Below are 18,673 nucleotides of genomic sequence, written 5' to 3' on the forward strand. Positions count from 1 at the left end.
CGCTTCAGGCTCTCTGCCTTTATTCCTGATGAAGGGCTTTTTGCCCAAAATGTCGATTTTGCTGCTCCTCGGATGCTGCCTGAACTGCTGTGCTCTTCCAGCACCACTAATCCAAAATCTGGTTTCCAGCATCTGCAGTCATTGTTTTTACCTATACAATATATGCCATTTGCTATGTTACTTATTTAGCCTGTCCAAGTCCTCTTGAAGCCTCTTCAGAACCTATATCAAACCCAATTTGGAATCATCAGTAAATTACCAGATTTTTAAATGATCAAAATTATACCTGGAATTGACTATCAACTGCTTTGTCCCTTCTGTTTAGGGACTATGCTATCTTTAAAATATTTTAGTTTGGTAACAAATATTAATGCTATATGCTAATTTGATTAGCCAAATCTTCTACAACAAATTCACATTCACTTTCAGCCTAGTATCAACTTTTGCAACCTCAAACATCCCAAAATACTTCATAAACAGTTAAAATTTTCTGTAATCTAGCAAAGCGAAGCAGAATATGGTCTCACTTCACCTATCTTTGAGAGCGAAAAATGTTTACTAATTTGATCCTACGACTAAAATTTGTGGAAGGCAACCTGCCAAGATATTAGCAATGACACTGCCCTACTCGAGCATTTTTATAGCTCCAGTGCTCAATCAAAAACATAGGTAGCAATATCAGTTTAAAATAAAGACAATTCTATAGATTTGGTAGGGCATTGGTGCTTTCCGGACTCTGCAGAACTGGAGATACCCACTGCCACAACCTCTTTCACAACTTTCCCAGCAGTTACCCATGACTGAACTCTTGGCATGACCAATGATACCAACTCTCAACGGGTTTTCTTTTTAAGAATTCATTCACGAGATGAGGGTGTTACTAGCTAAGCTAGTATTTAATACCCATCCATAATTGTCGCGGAGGCAGTTAAGAGTCAACCACATTCCAGTGGGTGTGGGGTCACACCTCGGTCAGACCAGGTAGGATAACAGATTTTCTTCCCTGAAGGACATCAGTGAGCCACATGGGTTTTTCCAACAATGGTTGCACAGCCACGTACATTTTTAATAGAGTTCAAATTCTATCATCTGCTTTGGTGCGATTCTAATTCAGGTCCCCAGAACATTCGCTGAGTTTCTGGGTTAATAGTCTAGCAATAATGTCACTAGATCATTGCCTCTCAAGTGAAACTTATCCAATGTCCAAGATTCAATTTTAATGTATCTTCTTGGTTGAAGCCCCCACTAGTTGAGCAATACAAACTGGGGAAAAAATATCCTCAACCCAAACTTATCCTAACGGAACAATGGAGGTAAGTGACTAGCTGGTGATTTAGTTACATTGATTGAATAACAAATATTGGCCAAGACACCAGTGACCTCCTCTGCAATTCTCAGATATGTAGCCTGGGATCTTTTATATCGACTGGAAACTACAGACAGAGCTTGGTTTAAGAATTCAGAAGGCTATTGCGGCAAGTGGTACTGTACATACTTTGGAGGTGGAAGGTGAGAGTTCAAATCTCACCCGCCCTAAAAGTGTGCCATTATATGTCTGAATAGGTCAATTAAAATATCTGCATTGCATGGAAACTGTAATTAAAATGGACTGATTTTGTAAACCTGGAGTACAGTGAAGTTTTGGTCCCCTAACCTGAGGGAAGATGTTCTGGTTATGCAGGATGTGCAGCAAAGGTTTACCTTTGGTTAACTAACAGGAAGCTAAGAATGGGAACAAACAAGTGCTTTTCTGGTTGGTGATGGGTGACTAGTGGTGTGCCTGAGGGATTAGGGTTGGGACCATAATTAGTCACAACTTACATTGATGATTTGGACTTGGGGACCACGTGTAGTGTGTCAATGTTTGTGGGTGACACTAAGATGCGTGGTAGGGCAAAGCGTGCAGAGGACTGTGAAACTTTGTAGAGGACATAGATACATTGAATGAGTGGGCAAAGGTCTGGCATTTGAGGTACAATATTAATTAATGTGAAGACATCCATTTTGGTAGGAATGACAGTAAAAAAGGACTATTATTTGAATGGTTACAAATTGCAACACACTGCTGTGCAGAGGGATCTGGGTGTCCTTGTGCACAAATCACAGAAGGTTGGTCTGCGGGTGCAACAGGTAATTTTAAAAAAAAAAATAAATGGAATTTTGTCCTTCATTGCTCAGGGGATTGAGTTTAAAAACAGGGAGGTAATGTTGCAGCTGTATAGGGTGCTGGTGAGGCCACACCTGGAGTACTACGTGCAGTTTTGGTTCCCTTACTTGAGAAAGGAGGTACTGGCACTAGAGGGAATACAGGGAGGTTCACTAGGTTGGTACAGGAGTTAAGATTAGATTAGATTAGGGATTGGTTTATGAGGAAAGACTGAATAGGCTGGGATTATTTTCATTAAAATTTAGAAGAATGAGGAGGAGATCTTAGAGAAACATAAAATTATGAAGGGAATAGATAAGAAAGAAAAACAGAGAATATTTCCACTGGGGGTAGAATTAGGACAAGAGAGTATAGCCTCAAAATTAGGGTGAGCAGATTTAGGACTAAATTGAGAAGGAACTTCTTCACCACAATTTGAGGAATTCCATGCCCAGTGAAGTAGTTGAGGCTACATCACTGAATGTTTTTAAACAGTGTAGGAAATAAGCGTTATAGTGAGAGGGTAGGAAAGTGGAGGTGAGGCCACAAAAAAGATCAGCCATGATCATACTGAACAGCTGGGTGGGCTCATAGGGCCAGATCGCCTGCTCCTGCTCCTAGTTCTTATGTTCTTGAGATGGCAGGACTGATATGAACAAAAAGGTTAAATTGATTATAATTATAATCACTAGAGCTCAGAAGAATTTGGGAGGAGGGGTCTCAGATACATAAAATTCTCAGAGATAGGGAATCCAGACTAGGGGTCACAGTCTAAGGTTACAGGGTAAAAGTGAGGCCTGCAGATGCTGGAAATCAGAGCTGAAAATGTGTTGCTGGAAAAGCGCAGCAGGTCAGGCAGCATCCAAGGAGGAGAATCGACATTTCGGGCATGCTCCTGAAGAAGGGCTCATGCCCGAAACGTCGATTTTCCTGCTCCTTGGATGCTGCCAGACCTGCTGTGCTTTTCCAGCAACACATTTTCAGCTAAGGTTACAGGGTAGGCCATTTAGGACTGAGAGGAGAAATCTCTTCACCCAGAGAGTGGTGAGGCTATGGAATTCACTATGACAGGAAGCGGTCAAGGCTAAAATAATTTAGGATTTCAAGAATGAGATTTATATAGCACTTGGTATAAAAGGAATCTGGATGGGCTGAAAGGCCTGATTTCTGCTCCTACGTTTTTATGGTCTTATGGATCAATGGATAAGGGAGAGAAAGAACAGGAGCTGGCTACTGAGTTGGATAATCAGCCCTGATCATAATGATGGTGGAGTAGGCTCGAAGGGCTGAATAGGCTGCTCCAATTTTGTGTGTTTGTAATTCCTCTTGCTTCAGAAGACTAATTATTTATGTTTACATCGAAATTAGAATACAGAAAATTCTTTGGTTCATGAGGTGAAATGCAATAATAACCAACTTAGAACACCCATGTACTTGTATTGTGACTTAATATGGTCAACCATGCATCATGATGCACCATAATGACAACACTTGCACCCTCTCCACTCTATATCTACAAACGTGCTGAGTGAGGTAACCATGTAAATGGATAGTATTGCAGTCTTAATATAAACAGTGAGGATCTTTGCTTCATAAATAAGCAAATTCTCCAGTTGCAAATCAAGTAACTGATTTTTCTCCCCTTGTTTATGTGGGCAAGTTGTGGAAGGAGGAATTCTGCCAATATATGGAGACGGTACAGGATGTGAAATCTGTCCCATTTCTATTGCAAAGCAGTTTACATAAACTAACAGAAAACAAAAAAACTCTAGTGTTCTAAAGTCACAAATCTCCACTTTTAATTGTCCTTGCCCAACAGTAAAGATTGTATGAGCAGACTAAATGGACTATATTACTGGACTATGGTTAGAGTGCCAACAACAAAAAAAAATTCTCCAATATCATTCACAACTCTGAAATGCCTCAAAGCACTTCACAATCATCAAGTCACTTTTTAAATGCTGATAGTTTTGTCAGAAATCATGCCAGTCAGTCAGTTTTATACAAGATCCCACAAGCTGCAATGCTATTAACAATTACTTTACCAGATGTTGCTTGAAGATGAACACTGGGCAGAATAAAATAACTCATTATTTTCCAAAAGGAATCACAGGATTTAAAAATCCATCTGTACAAGGAGACAACGTGCCTCCATTTGATATCTAATCTGAAAGATGACATCTGTGACAATGCAACACTTCTTCAAAATCTAGACTGTTCCAGTGTCCACATGGAACTCAAATCCACAGCCTGCTGACTCAAAAAAGGTAAAAGTACGACCAACCAAACCAATTCAATAATATGGTGCTACTATGGGGTCCAGAAAGAAATAAACAGAGGACATCTATTGCTACTTTGCTTATGTGATAGCATTGCAACGTGAATCTGAAGGAACTTTTGTACAGTTATAATTTTAGTAAAACAAAAAATATTTCTCCAGGGATATGGTTAATGATGAGTTAATTAGTCTTGCTATTAGGTACAAAACAGAAAAATACTCATTCTGTAACCAACAGATTACTGAATGGCTGGACACCAGTTATTTTTCTAACTCTCCCTTCCCCAGTCGCTCCAGATAAGAGGCGGCATTTGCACAGAGTAAGGATTACTGGCAATTTCAGTGGTACTAGAACAAATCATTTATCTCGCTCAACATCAGCATAATTGACCTCTAGCTCAAGAGGTGCAAAACATTAGGAAAAGACTATATTACAAAATATGTGTTTGGAAAACTAACCAAAAGATCAACATTTATACCTGCTGTCGTTCCACACCAATGCTGACTGTCCTAGCTGCATCCATGCTATTTTTGGTCAGTGCTAGAGGCTGTTCCATTGACATGCTTGGTAGTCCTATGCCAGCATAGGCATGATTGCTGAGATGGCTCATGGTTGATACTGCAGCACGTTCTATTGGACTACGACTTCGCTCTCTGTGTTGATCTTTTCGAAAATCCCCATTGACTGGTTTGGTCCTGCAAAACGGATTCAATTAGTATTCGCTGGTGATATAACATTTTCAGAATAGCAGATGCAGAAAAATTAAGAATGCTTCTCTGAAATACAAAATTGTGTTTTATCTGCTGTATTTGGATATTAACCGCTCAGATCATTCTTGCCAATGAGATAGCAAGGTTGGAAGAGAGAGGATAAGAAATTTACTTTATTTAACTTTAGGTTTAAACTGAAGTCAGGTAGCTGTAAGTTATTTAATTGATTACAATAGAAATGTACAAATACACTACATTCATGTATCTATAAATAACTTAGCAGCCCAGGTCCCCAGAAATTGTACTCTTTTCAGTTTTTGACTGTGAAATAAGTCACAATTATGTAAATATATAAATCAACAAAGGTACTAATTATCAAAATTTGCCCCATTTCACTTACTGGCTTCAAGTTTATTTAAATAAAGTCATATTTCTATGCATCCATTGAAATTCTTAAAGATTTTGTTACTGTTTAAAAGTATTAAGTGAACCTTATAAATAATATGTAACTCATAGGGCCCTATACTTCTGTTTGTATCCATAAATATATATTAGATCATCGTTCCTTAAGTGACAACTAGGAATCATTTCCAGAACGCTGTCATAAATAATTAACCCTGAGGTATGTAAATGAGAAAAGTGACAACTTAACACTTTAATAACTCATTGACACACCTACATGCTTATACAGGTTGACAGCAAAGAAACTGCAACTTACAAAGGCAACTAGTAAAACGGCAATGTCTTTCGTGCATTGTCCACATATTGGCACAAGAATACATATTGAGGAAAAAAGGGAAAGAGGAGGAAACAGATTCAAGTACACTTAATCTAGTTTTTGATTTGCAAACTGAATACAGTAATCAATTATGTCTTGGTGTCATTTGTTTTAAGACAAGTTCAGGAGAAAATATAAAACTTTGAAATAAAGGGACATTTCTCTAAGTAAGTTGGGTATCCATAATGTTAAAAACACACTGGAGGACTGTTACTCAAATGATGCCTATGCTTTGGTTTTAATTAGTTTTTCATTATTTAAACACCTGTACAGCTGACTATATTATTGTTCAATTGGGTGGAGCCATTTCCAAAAGCACAAGTTTTTTTTGTGCATAAATGCATTCTCTCATTTTGTGCTTCTCACATGTTTTGGTGATGATTGTTGCTAAAATTTCTTCTAATTACAGTATGTGCAGCAATGTGTCTTATGATGGAATGCAGGATGTGTGATTTATAGTCAAATATTCATACAAACATACATTACATCTTAACCTCTCATTTATGCTGAGCATAAAATCCCCCAACTTACAGAAACAGTACTTGCTTTGTTGAATTACATGAGAGGTATTCAAATTAGAAAAATAAATTAAGTCTACACAACCTTCTATTTAACAACTGCCAACTATATGCTAGATATTGATAAATAGCTGAAGTACTTTTATTTGCAAGAAAATAAAAGTTCAAATTTCCTTTTGCGTAGTAATATTTAGTGAATCAGCACATCAATCAGAAAGACACTGTTGCTGTACATAAGTATCAATATTAAACATGGTATTTTCTTTCAGTAAAGTCATACTTTTAAGCTGATCTTAATATTCCCTCGTGTAACAATGGATTTATTCAAATGGTTCTCCTATCATGTGATACAGCTAACTACAAAAGGAAGGACAGAACTTTAAACAGTTGCTGGAGAAGAAGCATTGCTCAGCTTTGTTTTTAGCTTGCCAAACTTCTGATCATCTGCATCCTGGGTTCTGAAAAGGAGTGGTTGTCGAGATAGTGGACACACTAGTTGCACATTTCCAAAATTCCCTTGATTCTACAAACCTTTTAGTGGATTAGAAAATTGCAAATGCAATGCCTCAATTCAAAAATGGAGAGCACTGGAAACTAGGGTAGTGTTATCCTAATATCTGCTGTTTGGAAAACATTCTGAAATCCATTATGAAGTAGTAGTCAAGACATTTAGAAAATTATAACATAATCAAATAGAGTAGTGATGGATTTATGAATGATAAATGCAAATGTTTGACAAATTTATTAGAATTTGAGGATTTAAAAAAGCAATATGAATAAGGGAGAGCCAATAGTTAGTGTATTTTGATTTCTAAAAGGCAGTCAATAAGAGGACACAAAAATTACCACACAAGAGATTACAGTATTGAGTGGTGATATATTAGCATGGACAGATGATTGGCTAGCTAACAAAATACAGCCAGAAATAATGAGTCAATTTGCAGTTTAGCAAACTGGGACTACTGAAGTGCCACATGGATTAGTGTTTGGGCCTCAAATATTTACAATCTATATTAATTTTCTTCTATTTTCATGTAGTTTAGAAGAAAAAGCTGTTGCTGTGGCTTTACTGTCAAGATCCCCAACTAATCCAAAACCTTAGTGAAAGGTAAGTGCAAGTGCAGGACATCGCTAGAATTTTAGTTTGGGAGCAGGAATGCAGGGAAACCATATACAGTACCCTGTTGTTTGTTATGATCCCTGCAATTGCAGCCAGGTGAGGTTTTGAGGTGCCAGTTGCACTTCATGTTGCCATATCAGCCATGTATATTCTAGGGAGGGCTGTCCACATAGCCCAGGGACAGAATGGAAGACATAAAAAATTTGCATGAAAAGTACAGCAAATAATTAAGAAGACAAATTCACTTTTGGGTTTTATTGCAAGGGAAATGCGAGTATAAAGTGTCAAAATCTTGTTACATACAGCCATACTCGGCACTGGTGTGATCACATTTCAACTGTGTAATTTAAAAAAATAATAGGAGTACACTTGTATTGGAGACAAGGCTGACTAATCAGATTCCTTGGATGAAAGGACTATCCTGTGAGGAAAGGTTCAGCACATCGGACTTGCACTAATTGGAGTTTAGATGAATGAGAGGAGATCTAATTAATCAGAGGGGTTTGACTAGATAAGTACTGACAGAATCTTTCCTGTTGCGAGAGGATCTAGAATTTGGATAAGGGGATCTCTCAATACAAACGAGGAGGAATTTATTTTTCCAGAAGATTATGAATTGTTAGAATTTGCTCCCCCAGAGAGCTGTGGAGGCTGTCATTGTATATATCAATGATAAGGATGTCAGTAATTACAAAGAACAGATAGGCAAGTGGAATTGAGGTCAATATTACATCAGTACCAGTCTTTTTGAATAGCAGAACAGGTTCAAAATTGCTATTTGCTTTTCTCCTATTTATATTCTTCTGTAATAATAGGGCCCTAGAATGGTGTGCTCAAGCTTTGCAATTTATAATGTAATTCAACCTTCCCTTTTGAGTATTAAAAACTTATAATAGTCATGATTTATATTCCATGTAAAAAATATAGATACAAATATTCATCTTTCCACATTTCCTGAAAATTATATCCTGCATTTCGTTTTGCTTCCCATAGGATGTCCACTTCAATATCAAACTCAGATGTTTTGCATTACACTCCTCATCCCCCCCAGCCCATGCAGTCAACCTGCCTAATTTCAAGTAAGAAGGATGGGAAAGAAAATTACATTAGATGTTCAGGGTGCTGATGAACGTACATTACCTTCAGGAGGGGTAGTCTCGCTAGTTTTCGGACTCAATAGGAATGGCCCATTCACACATTGGCCCAAGTATTAATTTAGGACAAGATCAACATTCATATTTGTTCTAATCAGTCAATATCCAGTGGAGAAATTGATCAAAAATTGAACATAATTTGCAAAGAGGAAAATTTAATCAGACCAACCTTGAGGTGGGACTACTCAGAGCTAGCTTTCATATAATCATATAGTGAGAATCAATCTTTGGGGCATTCATGGTGTACCCCAAACCATGGTGCAACAACAAACATTGGGAGATCATCACTGCATTCAGAAGTGAACCTACTACAAACTTAAAACAAACCACTGTTCCCGAAACTCTTCCTGCTTGACCACAACCATGACTCCACACCTCCCACATTAAACCTTTTAGATCCATAGCACACATTCACTTCACCATAAAAAAAGAACTTGTATTCATTGTGTCCACAAAGGTTTCAAAAAGCTTTACAAACAGCAAATTACACAGGAATATTACCAAATACCACAAATTCAAGGTCATAACTGTAACGCAAAAAAAAACATAGATGAACATAAAATTGAACTAAATAATTCAGTCCAAAGAAACATCCAAACAAACTCCTTTGAGCTATCAATAAGACCTCAAACATCTCAACACTAGCTATGAGGAAAACGAGCCCACCTCAAGTTTTCATAAATCAGGATCCTCACTTTACAAATGCCCAGTGTCATACTCATCAATATGGTTTCTTCAAGCACACCACAAAATCAAACATGACCGTCTATCATCTAGGAAGGCACAAGCATGGATTAAACAGCTGGTAAACAAAAATGCTGCAGCATGGAATATGAATTGACCCCATTACTTCACTCATGTGTTAAGATGTTCTTTCCTACCTTTATGCTCAGCCCAATACCATATGGTATCCACTATTAGACAAATAAACAAAGTCCAATTGTGTTCTCATCAAGTAAAACACATTTATCTACTTGGAGGAAGAGAGAGTATCTTGAACGCTAAGTAACAGTCCAAGCTGTGCTAATTTATTATGTTGCTGCTCCTTTTCAAAAAAGTAGTTAATGTGTGCAGGGGTGCATCCACTAGCTTTGCACTGTACAGTATTTTCTTCCACATCAATCCTTCAAATCCAATCTCTAACAGGGGCCCCAGTCAGGGTCCACATTTGGCACCAGTACCCATTAAGTTTACATGCAAAGGAAAGAGATTGATAAACAACTTCCAACTTGGAGCTTAAAATGCTAACTTGGCAATTACTGTAATAATTAAATGTCCTGATCTGAATCCTCAATGCTCTAAAAAGGAGCTTTGATTGCTTTAAAAAAAGAATAAATGCAAGAATTTTGGATTTTTTTATTCTCATAACATTATAATAGCTAAAAATAGATCGACATTGGACTGCTCACGTCTTTAATCTTTAAAACTTACTATAAGTGGAGGCTTTGACTTGGTGAGTGGGAATTGTCAAACTTGCAGCTTGACAATAACACACAGAAAGCTTGTACTACGGATCATTATCACTAGGCACTCAGTATTTTCTCAAAAAGGTTTTCTGGTGATTTCAGTTCCACTGATTCCAGGTTGTTGTCCCAGAGTCTGGAGAGGCACAATATATTTTTCAAATCACCACTGCATATGAGCTAATGGTGCAGCGGGGAGAATGGTGTTCACTGCTAAGTAAATAATTTTACCTCTAAAGAGCACACTGACTCAAACTTTAAAATTAATTGCAGCTGAACATGGAACTACCATCTGTTTTTAAAAAAATAGAATGGAAGGTTTGGTACTAACCTCACTTTAATCATTGTCAAAAAGCATGAAGGCAGCCCAACGTCCTCCCACAAGAAAGTCCTGGGCCCCTGAATCTTGGCAGGCTCTCTTATGAAAAGCTAGGCAGGCAGAAATCATTTCAACATAAAAGTCCTTTGCAAACAGCAATCAGTACATTGCACATTTTCCTAATCTCCTTTGAACTGCACTAAATGCAAATGAAGTTAGGATCGTACAATAATACATTTAGTCCAAACGATTTTCATGTTGAAAGGCATTTGTCAAAGAAAAATGAAGACTTTTCTGGCTAAATCAATAGAAATTATTTTCTACATTGTGCCAACTGTTACTACTGGTGGCACTTGTTTTCCACACAGATACAAAGCAACTGATCAATATAAATGTCATGAGAAAGGATTTCTGTCAAGCTTCCCAACTCCCCTGTAGACTCTTAATGCAGCACATTTGCCTGCTGGGGAAGGCTGATGTCAGCGCTTGTGAACACAGCTCAGTGAAAGGATAAGGAGGCCTTTGTTTTCAGTTGAACTGTGAAAATGAGAAAATGGCTCCAGCCGACAAACAAGAAACCCACATGCACAGGTCATCCCAAGCCCTTTGCTTAATGTTTTAAAATACAATTTATGTAATTCATATATTCTCTTTCACAGAAGCTTATTTTTTTGAAAAAAATGAAATCTGGAAAAGGGAGACAAAGCAGAGAATTCTGATCACAAGAAGATTCACCGAGTCTGACCATGAGAAGAGGGAGGGGAAATTTCCTCAAGTAAAAACCTGGCAGAAAGATAACAGTCAAATTCTCATGTTATCCTATCCTGGAAGAGTACCTTCCACACATATGGTGAATTAGACAAACTTGAATTTAAAATAACCTTGCAATTTTTTTCAATGTTTCACAATTACTCTCAGATGAAGAATATTTATATCTCCGGAATATTAGGGTCGATCCTATTTGTCCCGCACAATAAGAATGATTTCAAAATGCAAGTAGACTCTCACAAGCAAGAAAATCAACACTATTCTGATAGTTCATTGAATATTCATGAAGGCTCAAACCAAAAGATAGTGAAAAGTTTTCTCTTAATGTTTAGCAATGTAATGAATGATTCACTACGCTAAATATTGGAAAATAACTTCAAAGAGGATTCACTTCTCCGCTCCTTTACAAATTTCCCAATTATCAACCATAAAGACAAGGGAGATCCTGGCATCAATCTATAGTCTGTGCCAATGTTGCCAATGCAATGGTCAGGCACTACACTTGGACTTTAAAAGTCTTTGGACAATGGATGTGAATATCAGTCAATGTTTCAAGCTTTACATAAAATAATAAAATATTTGTATCTTCAGACAATAAGGTAAGGCCAGTCATGCTGATCCTCACCAGCAAACCACCATGTAATTCATATGAATATCAAACAAAAAGGTGTCAGTAATCGTGGAACAGAACCATACCATAGTCAACATACTTGGAGAAGAGTTCATGGAAAATAATATTGATTGTGGGGGAGTGTGATAGAATGTACATTTTCTCACACACTACTGTTGAAAGAGAAGTTCAAGTTGCCTTCTTAGGGGATATAGCCTTTTACTTCAAAGGTTCCCAATATCCTTGTCATTAGAACATTAAGATCAAGATGCTGAACACGATGTCGGAGTCTCATCTGAACCAGATACATATTTGTTTAAATAATTCTTGTTTAGATAACGAAATTTCATTTGAATGTTATGTATTTCTGAGAATCAGCTTTAACTAAGAGCAAACAATCTGTTCTTCTTTAAGCCATCAATTTTGTGCCAGAGATGGATTCATATTAGATTCACCCTTGCCTGAACTGACATTATAAATCAGTGCTTCCAAGTAAACCTGTTGGACTATAATCTGGTGTGAGATTTTTAACAAAATAAATTAGGTTTTAGTATGCTTTGCTTTTAAAACAAAGCTCTAAATTTGAAGCAAGTTTACCAAGTTACATGGCTACTCGACATAAGTAACATGAATTCTTAATCCCCAATCAAGTTCAATTTGTAGAACACATCAAGCTTGAATGGACCTTTGATGAAGAAGTAGCCAATATCATGAGTAGGACATTCATAGGGCTGATCATTAACTTCATTGAAGTTCAATATACAGTTGTACAATGCAATACAAACTGGAAATCAAAGTCTTACATACTTGTGCTCGCTCACTGAATGTATGGGATTTGCCAAGTGGAAAATTAGTAAGATCCAGAAAATTCCACAGGCTTGCTCAACAAATGTAAATAGCTCAAGAACTTCAAATCCACAGTAAAAATATATATATAAAAAAAGTGCTCTGGTCATGTGATAAAAAAGTCAAACGTCCTAAGGCACGGTAGAGGAGCGATTATCAAATAAATTTAGACAGAGCCAGATCAAAAATGTCTTACGAAGTCATTTATAAACTTATAGATGTAGGGCTTAAGGAAGGGTTTAGATGACAAAAGAGATGGATAGGAGACGATCAAGGAGGAATTCCACTCTGTAAGCCAAGCATTTGAAGGCACAATTCTCAATGTGTAATAATGCAAATCTAGGTGCATAGGTGGTTAGAACTGGAGGAGTGGAGGTGGTGGAAGGTAGTATGAGGTAATAGAAATAGCGAAAGTACAAGTCATGGAAAGATTTGATAACAAGGACCAGAATTTTTTTTTAAAAAAGGGCATGCTGGGGGAATCATTGCAAGCTGGTAAGTGCAGTGGTGAATGCGAATTGATGCAAGTTAATCGGCACAGTTTTGGATGAGTTCAAGTTTAGAGAGGATGAAGGGCAGTCAGGACAATAATGGAATTGTCATATCCAGATCAAAACAAAGGCATTCTTCAGAGTTACAGCAGAGGAGCAGAGACTAGGACAGGCATAGAATGACATTGTAAAAGTAGATCTTCTTCGGCCAATCTAAACTTATCCAGTGACCCTGTGACATACCTTATTAGTTAAAAGTAGATTAAACAGTGCTACTATGCAAAAAAATGAAAACATAGCTTTGCACTAATAACTTCAAATATATGAAAGCAAAGTTTTGTTTAGAAAAGCTATGCTTCCATTCACATTCTGCACCTAATGAAGCTTGTGGACTTTCTGCAGGTTATCTGGTTTTGGATCATATCCACAAGTTTGCAATGGTTTATACAAACCAGCTTTTAGTGTATGGGCCAAAATGAGTTATGAAAGCCAGGACTTTACTGAAAGCTGCATTCTGTCAGAGCTTAGGAGGTTTCAAGGAAAGAACAAACTCTGGAAGTAATTATATACCATCCGTTTTTACTGGCATTAAATTGCAGGGGTGTTTCCGTTTTTCTTTATCTTAAATATAGCTATTTGAACATGATTGTGATCCTCTATACAGTCTGATGTAAGACATTAATTTCAGCTGACTTTGTGAAAAATATATCACAGTACGAACACAAAACAAGGTGCAGCTTCCTCTTGAAACAAGAATAGGTCATTTTTATCAAACTAACAAACAGTTTTACTTCTTGGCCAGCCAGATGTGAGAGAATAAATGGACTTAAGGTCTTATATAGTATGCTGCATTCCAAAAACGACGACTAAATCACCCCACAGTTTCATTAGCACAGTACCTGCCTGTAGACTGGAAATATACCAGAAAGCTGTGAAATACAAAATGGCATGCAGACAAAAGAAAAATCCCAGTTCTCTTGCTTTTTGACCTGCACAAAACCACAACTCTCATGTTGCAACTAATGGGAATTTCTGAAAAGCCCCAGGAGATCAATGCACTGAGAACAATCCAAGTGGCAACAAATTTGTGTTACAGGTTTGCTCACTGCTGCATATAACAAGCACTATCACTTTTTGGGGATGACAGAAAGAATCACGTCTCATTTCATATTTACTGAGATCCCAAATTGGTGAAACTTTCGAACAATGCTGTCGTCAAAAGTTACCAAAAGCATTCAGCTAGTGACTAAGCACGTGGATAGAATGTCACCTTTGCTACACTGTACATTTTTAACGTCACTGTTTTGGTTCTTGCCACTAGGGAGTTTTGGTACAGAGAAATTATAACTGGCCAAAATGAATCAGTAATCAAAGTCAGCTTGCTCTGTAACAACTGATACAAATGGACAAAATAAAATCAGACAGGATGAATATAATCAAGAGTGAGGCAGGTAATTGATCAGGTAAATTAGTACATGTCCAACTTGCTTTGTTAACAACATTTTACGATCAGAGGACATCATCCTGTTTTGTCAACCAAGCCAGTTGCAGACTTCCATTGTTCTTACCTACTTCAGTGCCAGAAAATGTATTGCATTACGTCACCACCCACTTGTAAGCCATGAATAAATCTTGTTGTGTTACTATATTGTACCATAAAAGGAAACAGATGATTGTTATGAATGGGGTTGCTAATTTTATTCAAGCGTATGCAATCTTTCAAATTCTTCCCCTTAAGTCCACAGGCATTTTTACCTGTACTCAGGTTTTGTTCAAATCGAGACATTTTGTTACTTTGGATAGAAAGGTTTCACGTTAAAATTTCCACAATCACCTTCACTTGAAGGAAGCACTCAAATTTTATGCATCAATCTTGAACTCATCTGCAGTTTTTAAGAATATAATCTTACTTTGTGTGCTTTATGGAATAATAAGTCCAAAAGAATAAATGAAATAGCTACAGTAAATTTTAATCCCACAGCAAACCAAGATACACAATCACTAGCTGTTTAAACTCACAAACAGGAAATTTCTTCCTCTTCCTTGAATTTTCCCCAGTGACCTTAAACACCAGTCAACAGTGTTCCATCGAGACAGAAACAATACACAGGTCAGAAAGTCACAATGGCATATAGGATCAACAGTGTTGATTCACCACAAAACAAAGGGAAAGATGGAGGGAGACTACAGTGTCGAGGCTGCAGCAGACAGACTTCATGCAAATGAGCAAAGGGTGACACACATCATTGCAGAAATACTTCAGATTACATCTGAAATCATTTGGAATAGTGCGGCTCCCAGGTCCAGGAGCAGTGGGGTAAACGCTCAACAACTGGACACCACATCATGCTTTCTGCATTTGACTGAATTGATACATTACTAAAAATTTTGATCAGGTTGGAAAGGCTGTTTTCTAAATTAGATATGGATTCTTATTTCAACAAAAAAGCTATTCACACGTTTCTTATTAAAAAAACAAAATAGAACGATGCTATCTGCAACAAAAAAAAGTGACTATTCATCAAGGACTTACTAAACATTAAAGATCTGAACATACTACATTGTAAATTGCACTGGAATGCAAGGAATGTAGACTACTTCAGTTAAGCTCTAAAGCTAAGAACTGTAAGTAGTGATCAGGAATGCATACTGGCACTGCCGACATTGTGCTATGATCATTTTGTCTAGTCAGGAATAAGTAGAAATCTGTTTCAACATGATGCTATTAATGGTCACAGGAACAGAAAGAAAATAAAGTTTTGTGTACTTGCATGCACACACACTTTAATGTTATATGTTTAACAGATATACACAGATTTTTACACATGCACAGATATATGTACATGCAAACACACAAATTCTATTACTGTTCTCATTTAATGTACCAGTAACTTGTATGAATAGTCATCTCTGAAAATGATGCAATTTTTCAGCAACATAAATTTTAATCAGATGTAGCCCAAAACTCTGGGAACATTTTGATATTTTCCACAAATCAAAATTAGAAAGTGGTATGGCACATTTGAAGTTAGAAATATTAGCCCATACCACTTCAGCAGTTTCCAATGTCTACTGCTTGATTAATTAAAAACATTTTAATGTATTTTCAAAACCTTTGGCTTTTTATTTTCCTCAATTCAGCCTTCCAAGTGCTATACAATCTGTAACCATTCAGCAGAGACGATGGTGGAGGATCTTAGAAGTAGAAGCTTTGAGGTCAGGAATTCCAGAATTTAAGGACTTGATGGGTGAAGGAATGGAGCAAAGGAATTGGAGGTACAGGAAAGAAACCAGTGCTGGAGAAACTTTGTGTTCTTGAAAGATTGCTTGGTTGCAGCAGTCTGCAAAGATTGGGAGGGGAGGGGTGAATATTTGGTGAAATTCGAACATGACAATGACAATTTGAAAACACAAGCAATCGTAAATAGGGAACCAATCTAGGTCAGACTGAGGTGATGGTTAGCAGAACTTGTGCAGAATACCTGCAGTAGCATTTTGGATGAATCACCTCCAAATCTGCAAGGACTGCAAAAGGGTTATTGGAATACTCAAGCCTGGGGACACCAATATGTAGATTGACATTTTAGGATCAGATAAACTAAGGAAAGGGTGGACATGTGTAATCTTCCTGAGTAGCAAAAAAAAAGTAGATATGGATGGTAATTTAAACTCAAAATTAGACAGAATGCCACACAGTCAAAGATAATAGCTATGTTTGACCAAATGCTTAATCAAAGAAAATTGTAGTTTATTCAGAATTCTTACAATTCCCAAACAGTCTGAGCAGTAGTGCAGGTGTCAAGAGGTGGTCGGGTTACCGAACTGGGTCATCATTCTCCATGTAGAATTCCCTATATGCGATCAGATATTGGCATGAATGGGTTGCAAAAGATAATCATAGAGATGTACAGCATGGAAACAGACCCTTCGGTCCAACCTGTCCATGCCGACCAGATATCCCAACCCCATCTAGTCCCACCTGCCAGCATCCGGCCCATATCGCTCCAAACCCTTTCCTATTCATATACCCATCCAAATGCCTCTTAAATGTTGCAATTGTACCAGCCTCTGCCACTTCCTCTGGTAACTTGAAAGGGCAAGAACTATTGCAAGAGATTTTCTAGCTATTACTGGAATGATAAAAGTGCAAAGTGCCCACTTAACTGGATAACCCACTTAACTGGATAATGGAGACAACTGAGATCAAATGTATGAAAGACAGGCAAGCCAAGTTGGAGAAGCTGTTTACTGTACCACGAATATTGTTACAAACATTATCACACCTCTTTGGTTGTTCGATTGGAGGTGTTCAAACAGGGAGCCATGAGAAGGGTGAGCAGATATCTGGGTGGCAGCCAGATAATATCAGACTATACTAACACCATCATTAAAAATGTCAGTATCATGGCGGTCCACCACTTATTGGGGAAAGGGTTAACAAAGCAAGAGATGAGCCTCGTAAACAAGAATACCCGAGGGAAGAAAAGTCAGAAGTTGGAGAAAAATGGGATTAATACATTATGGCAGAGAGGATCTTCTGACTTTGAAAGAAATGGAGGGGAGGATCATGACAGAGGGCTGAACAAAAGATCTTACTATTTATGATAAAAGTAGTCTCTAAGAGGGATTGTGGAGATGGTCGTGAAGAGATGAAACTGAGGGTTGTCTTTCAATTCTGACAATGTGAAAAAGTGAAAGTCTCATTTGATAGAGAACTGGTACTGGACAGTCACTGCCTCTCGGGGGAGGGGGGGTGTTGTGAACTGCCCCCCCCCCCAACATATCAGAGATTTGTACCCCATGAACTGAAGAAGAAAGCTGGGAGCTATTTAATTAGATTAGTTTCCCTACAGTGTGGAAACAGGCCCTTCGGCCCAACCAGTCCACACCAACCCTCCAAAGAGTAACCCACCCCAGACCCAATTCCTTCTGCACCTAGCACTACGGGCAATTTAGCATGGTTAATTCATCTGACCTGCACATCTTTGGACTGTGGGAGGAAACTGGAGCACCCAGAGAAAACCCACGCAGACAGGGGGAGAATGTGCAAACTCCACACATACAGTCGCCCGATGCTGGAATCGAACCTGGGACCCTGGTGCTGTGATGCAGCAGTGCTAACCACTAAGCCACCGTGCCGCTATTATTGTAATTTTATTGAGAACAAAAGCATGCAATAAAGTTGCAGAGTGATGATTTTAAATGATGCTTTCAAAGAACTAGGAACCATTTATTCCTCATTACATCACACCATCAATTTCAGTGAAAACATATTTAGGTGTACAGCACTACCCCATAATAAATGTAATATATACTGGTATTGGATGTAATGCAGTGTAGAGTGGTATTGGATAGCACTGAATACTTTGTAAATTCTCAAAGTACATCCACCTATGAATAACATTCTTTCACAAGCATGACTTTTTAGCTGACAATGTAGTTTGAGGAGAAAGTGAGGTCTGCAGATGCTG

At 37.8% G+C, this 18,673-nt stretch overlaps 1 protein-coding gene across 6 annotated transcripts in view; it reads right to left on the minus strand.

Annotated features, from left to right (window-relative positions):
- vgll4b (vestigial-like family member 4b) overlaps nucleotides 1-18,673 on the minus strand; it is a 119,206-nt gene that overhangs the window by 13,549 nt on the left and 86,984 nt on the right. For 5 of the 6 annotated variants that reach the window (XM_043707937.1, XM_043707939.1, XM_043707938.1 and 2 more), the window contains one exon: nucleotides 4,904-5,120. In XM_043707937.1, the coding sequence (XP_043563872.1) occupies nucleotides 4,904-5,120 (217 nt within the window). Of the gene's footprint in view, nucleotides 1-4,903; nucleotides 5,121-10,499; nucleotides 10,588-18,673 lie in introns of those variants that run through there. The other variant, XM_043707941.1, reaches the window with a different exon arrangement.

The sequence above is a fragment of the Chiloscyllium plagiosum genome, chromosome 18 (genome assembly GCF_004010195.1).
Source record: "Chiloscyllium plagiosum isolate BGI_BamShark_2017 chromosome 18, ASM401019v2, whole genome shotgun sequence".
NCBI lineage: Eukaryota > Metazoa > Chordata > Chondrichthyes > Orectolobiformes > Hemiscylliidae > Chiloscyllium > Chiloscyllium plagiosum.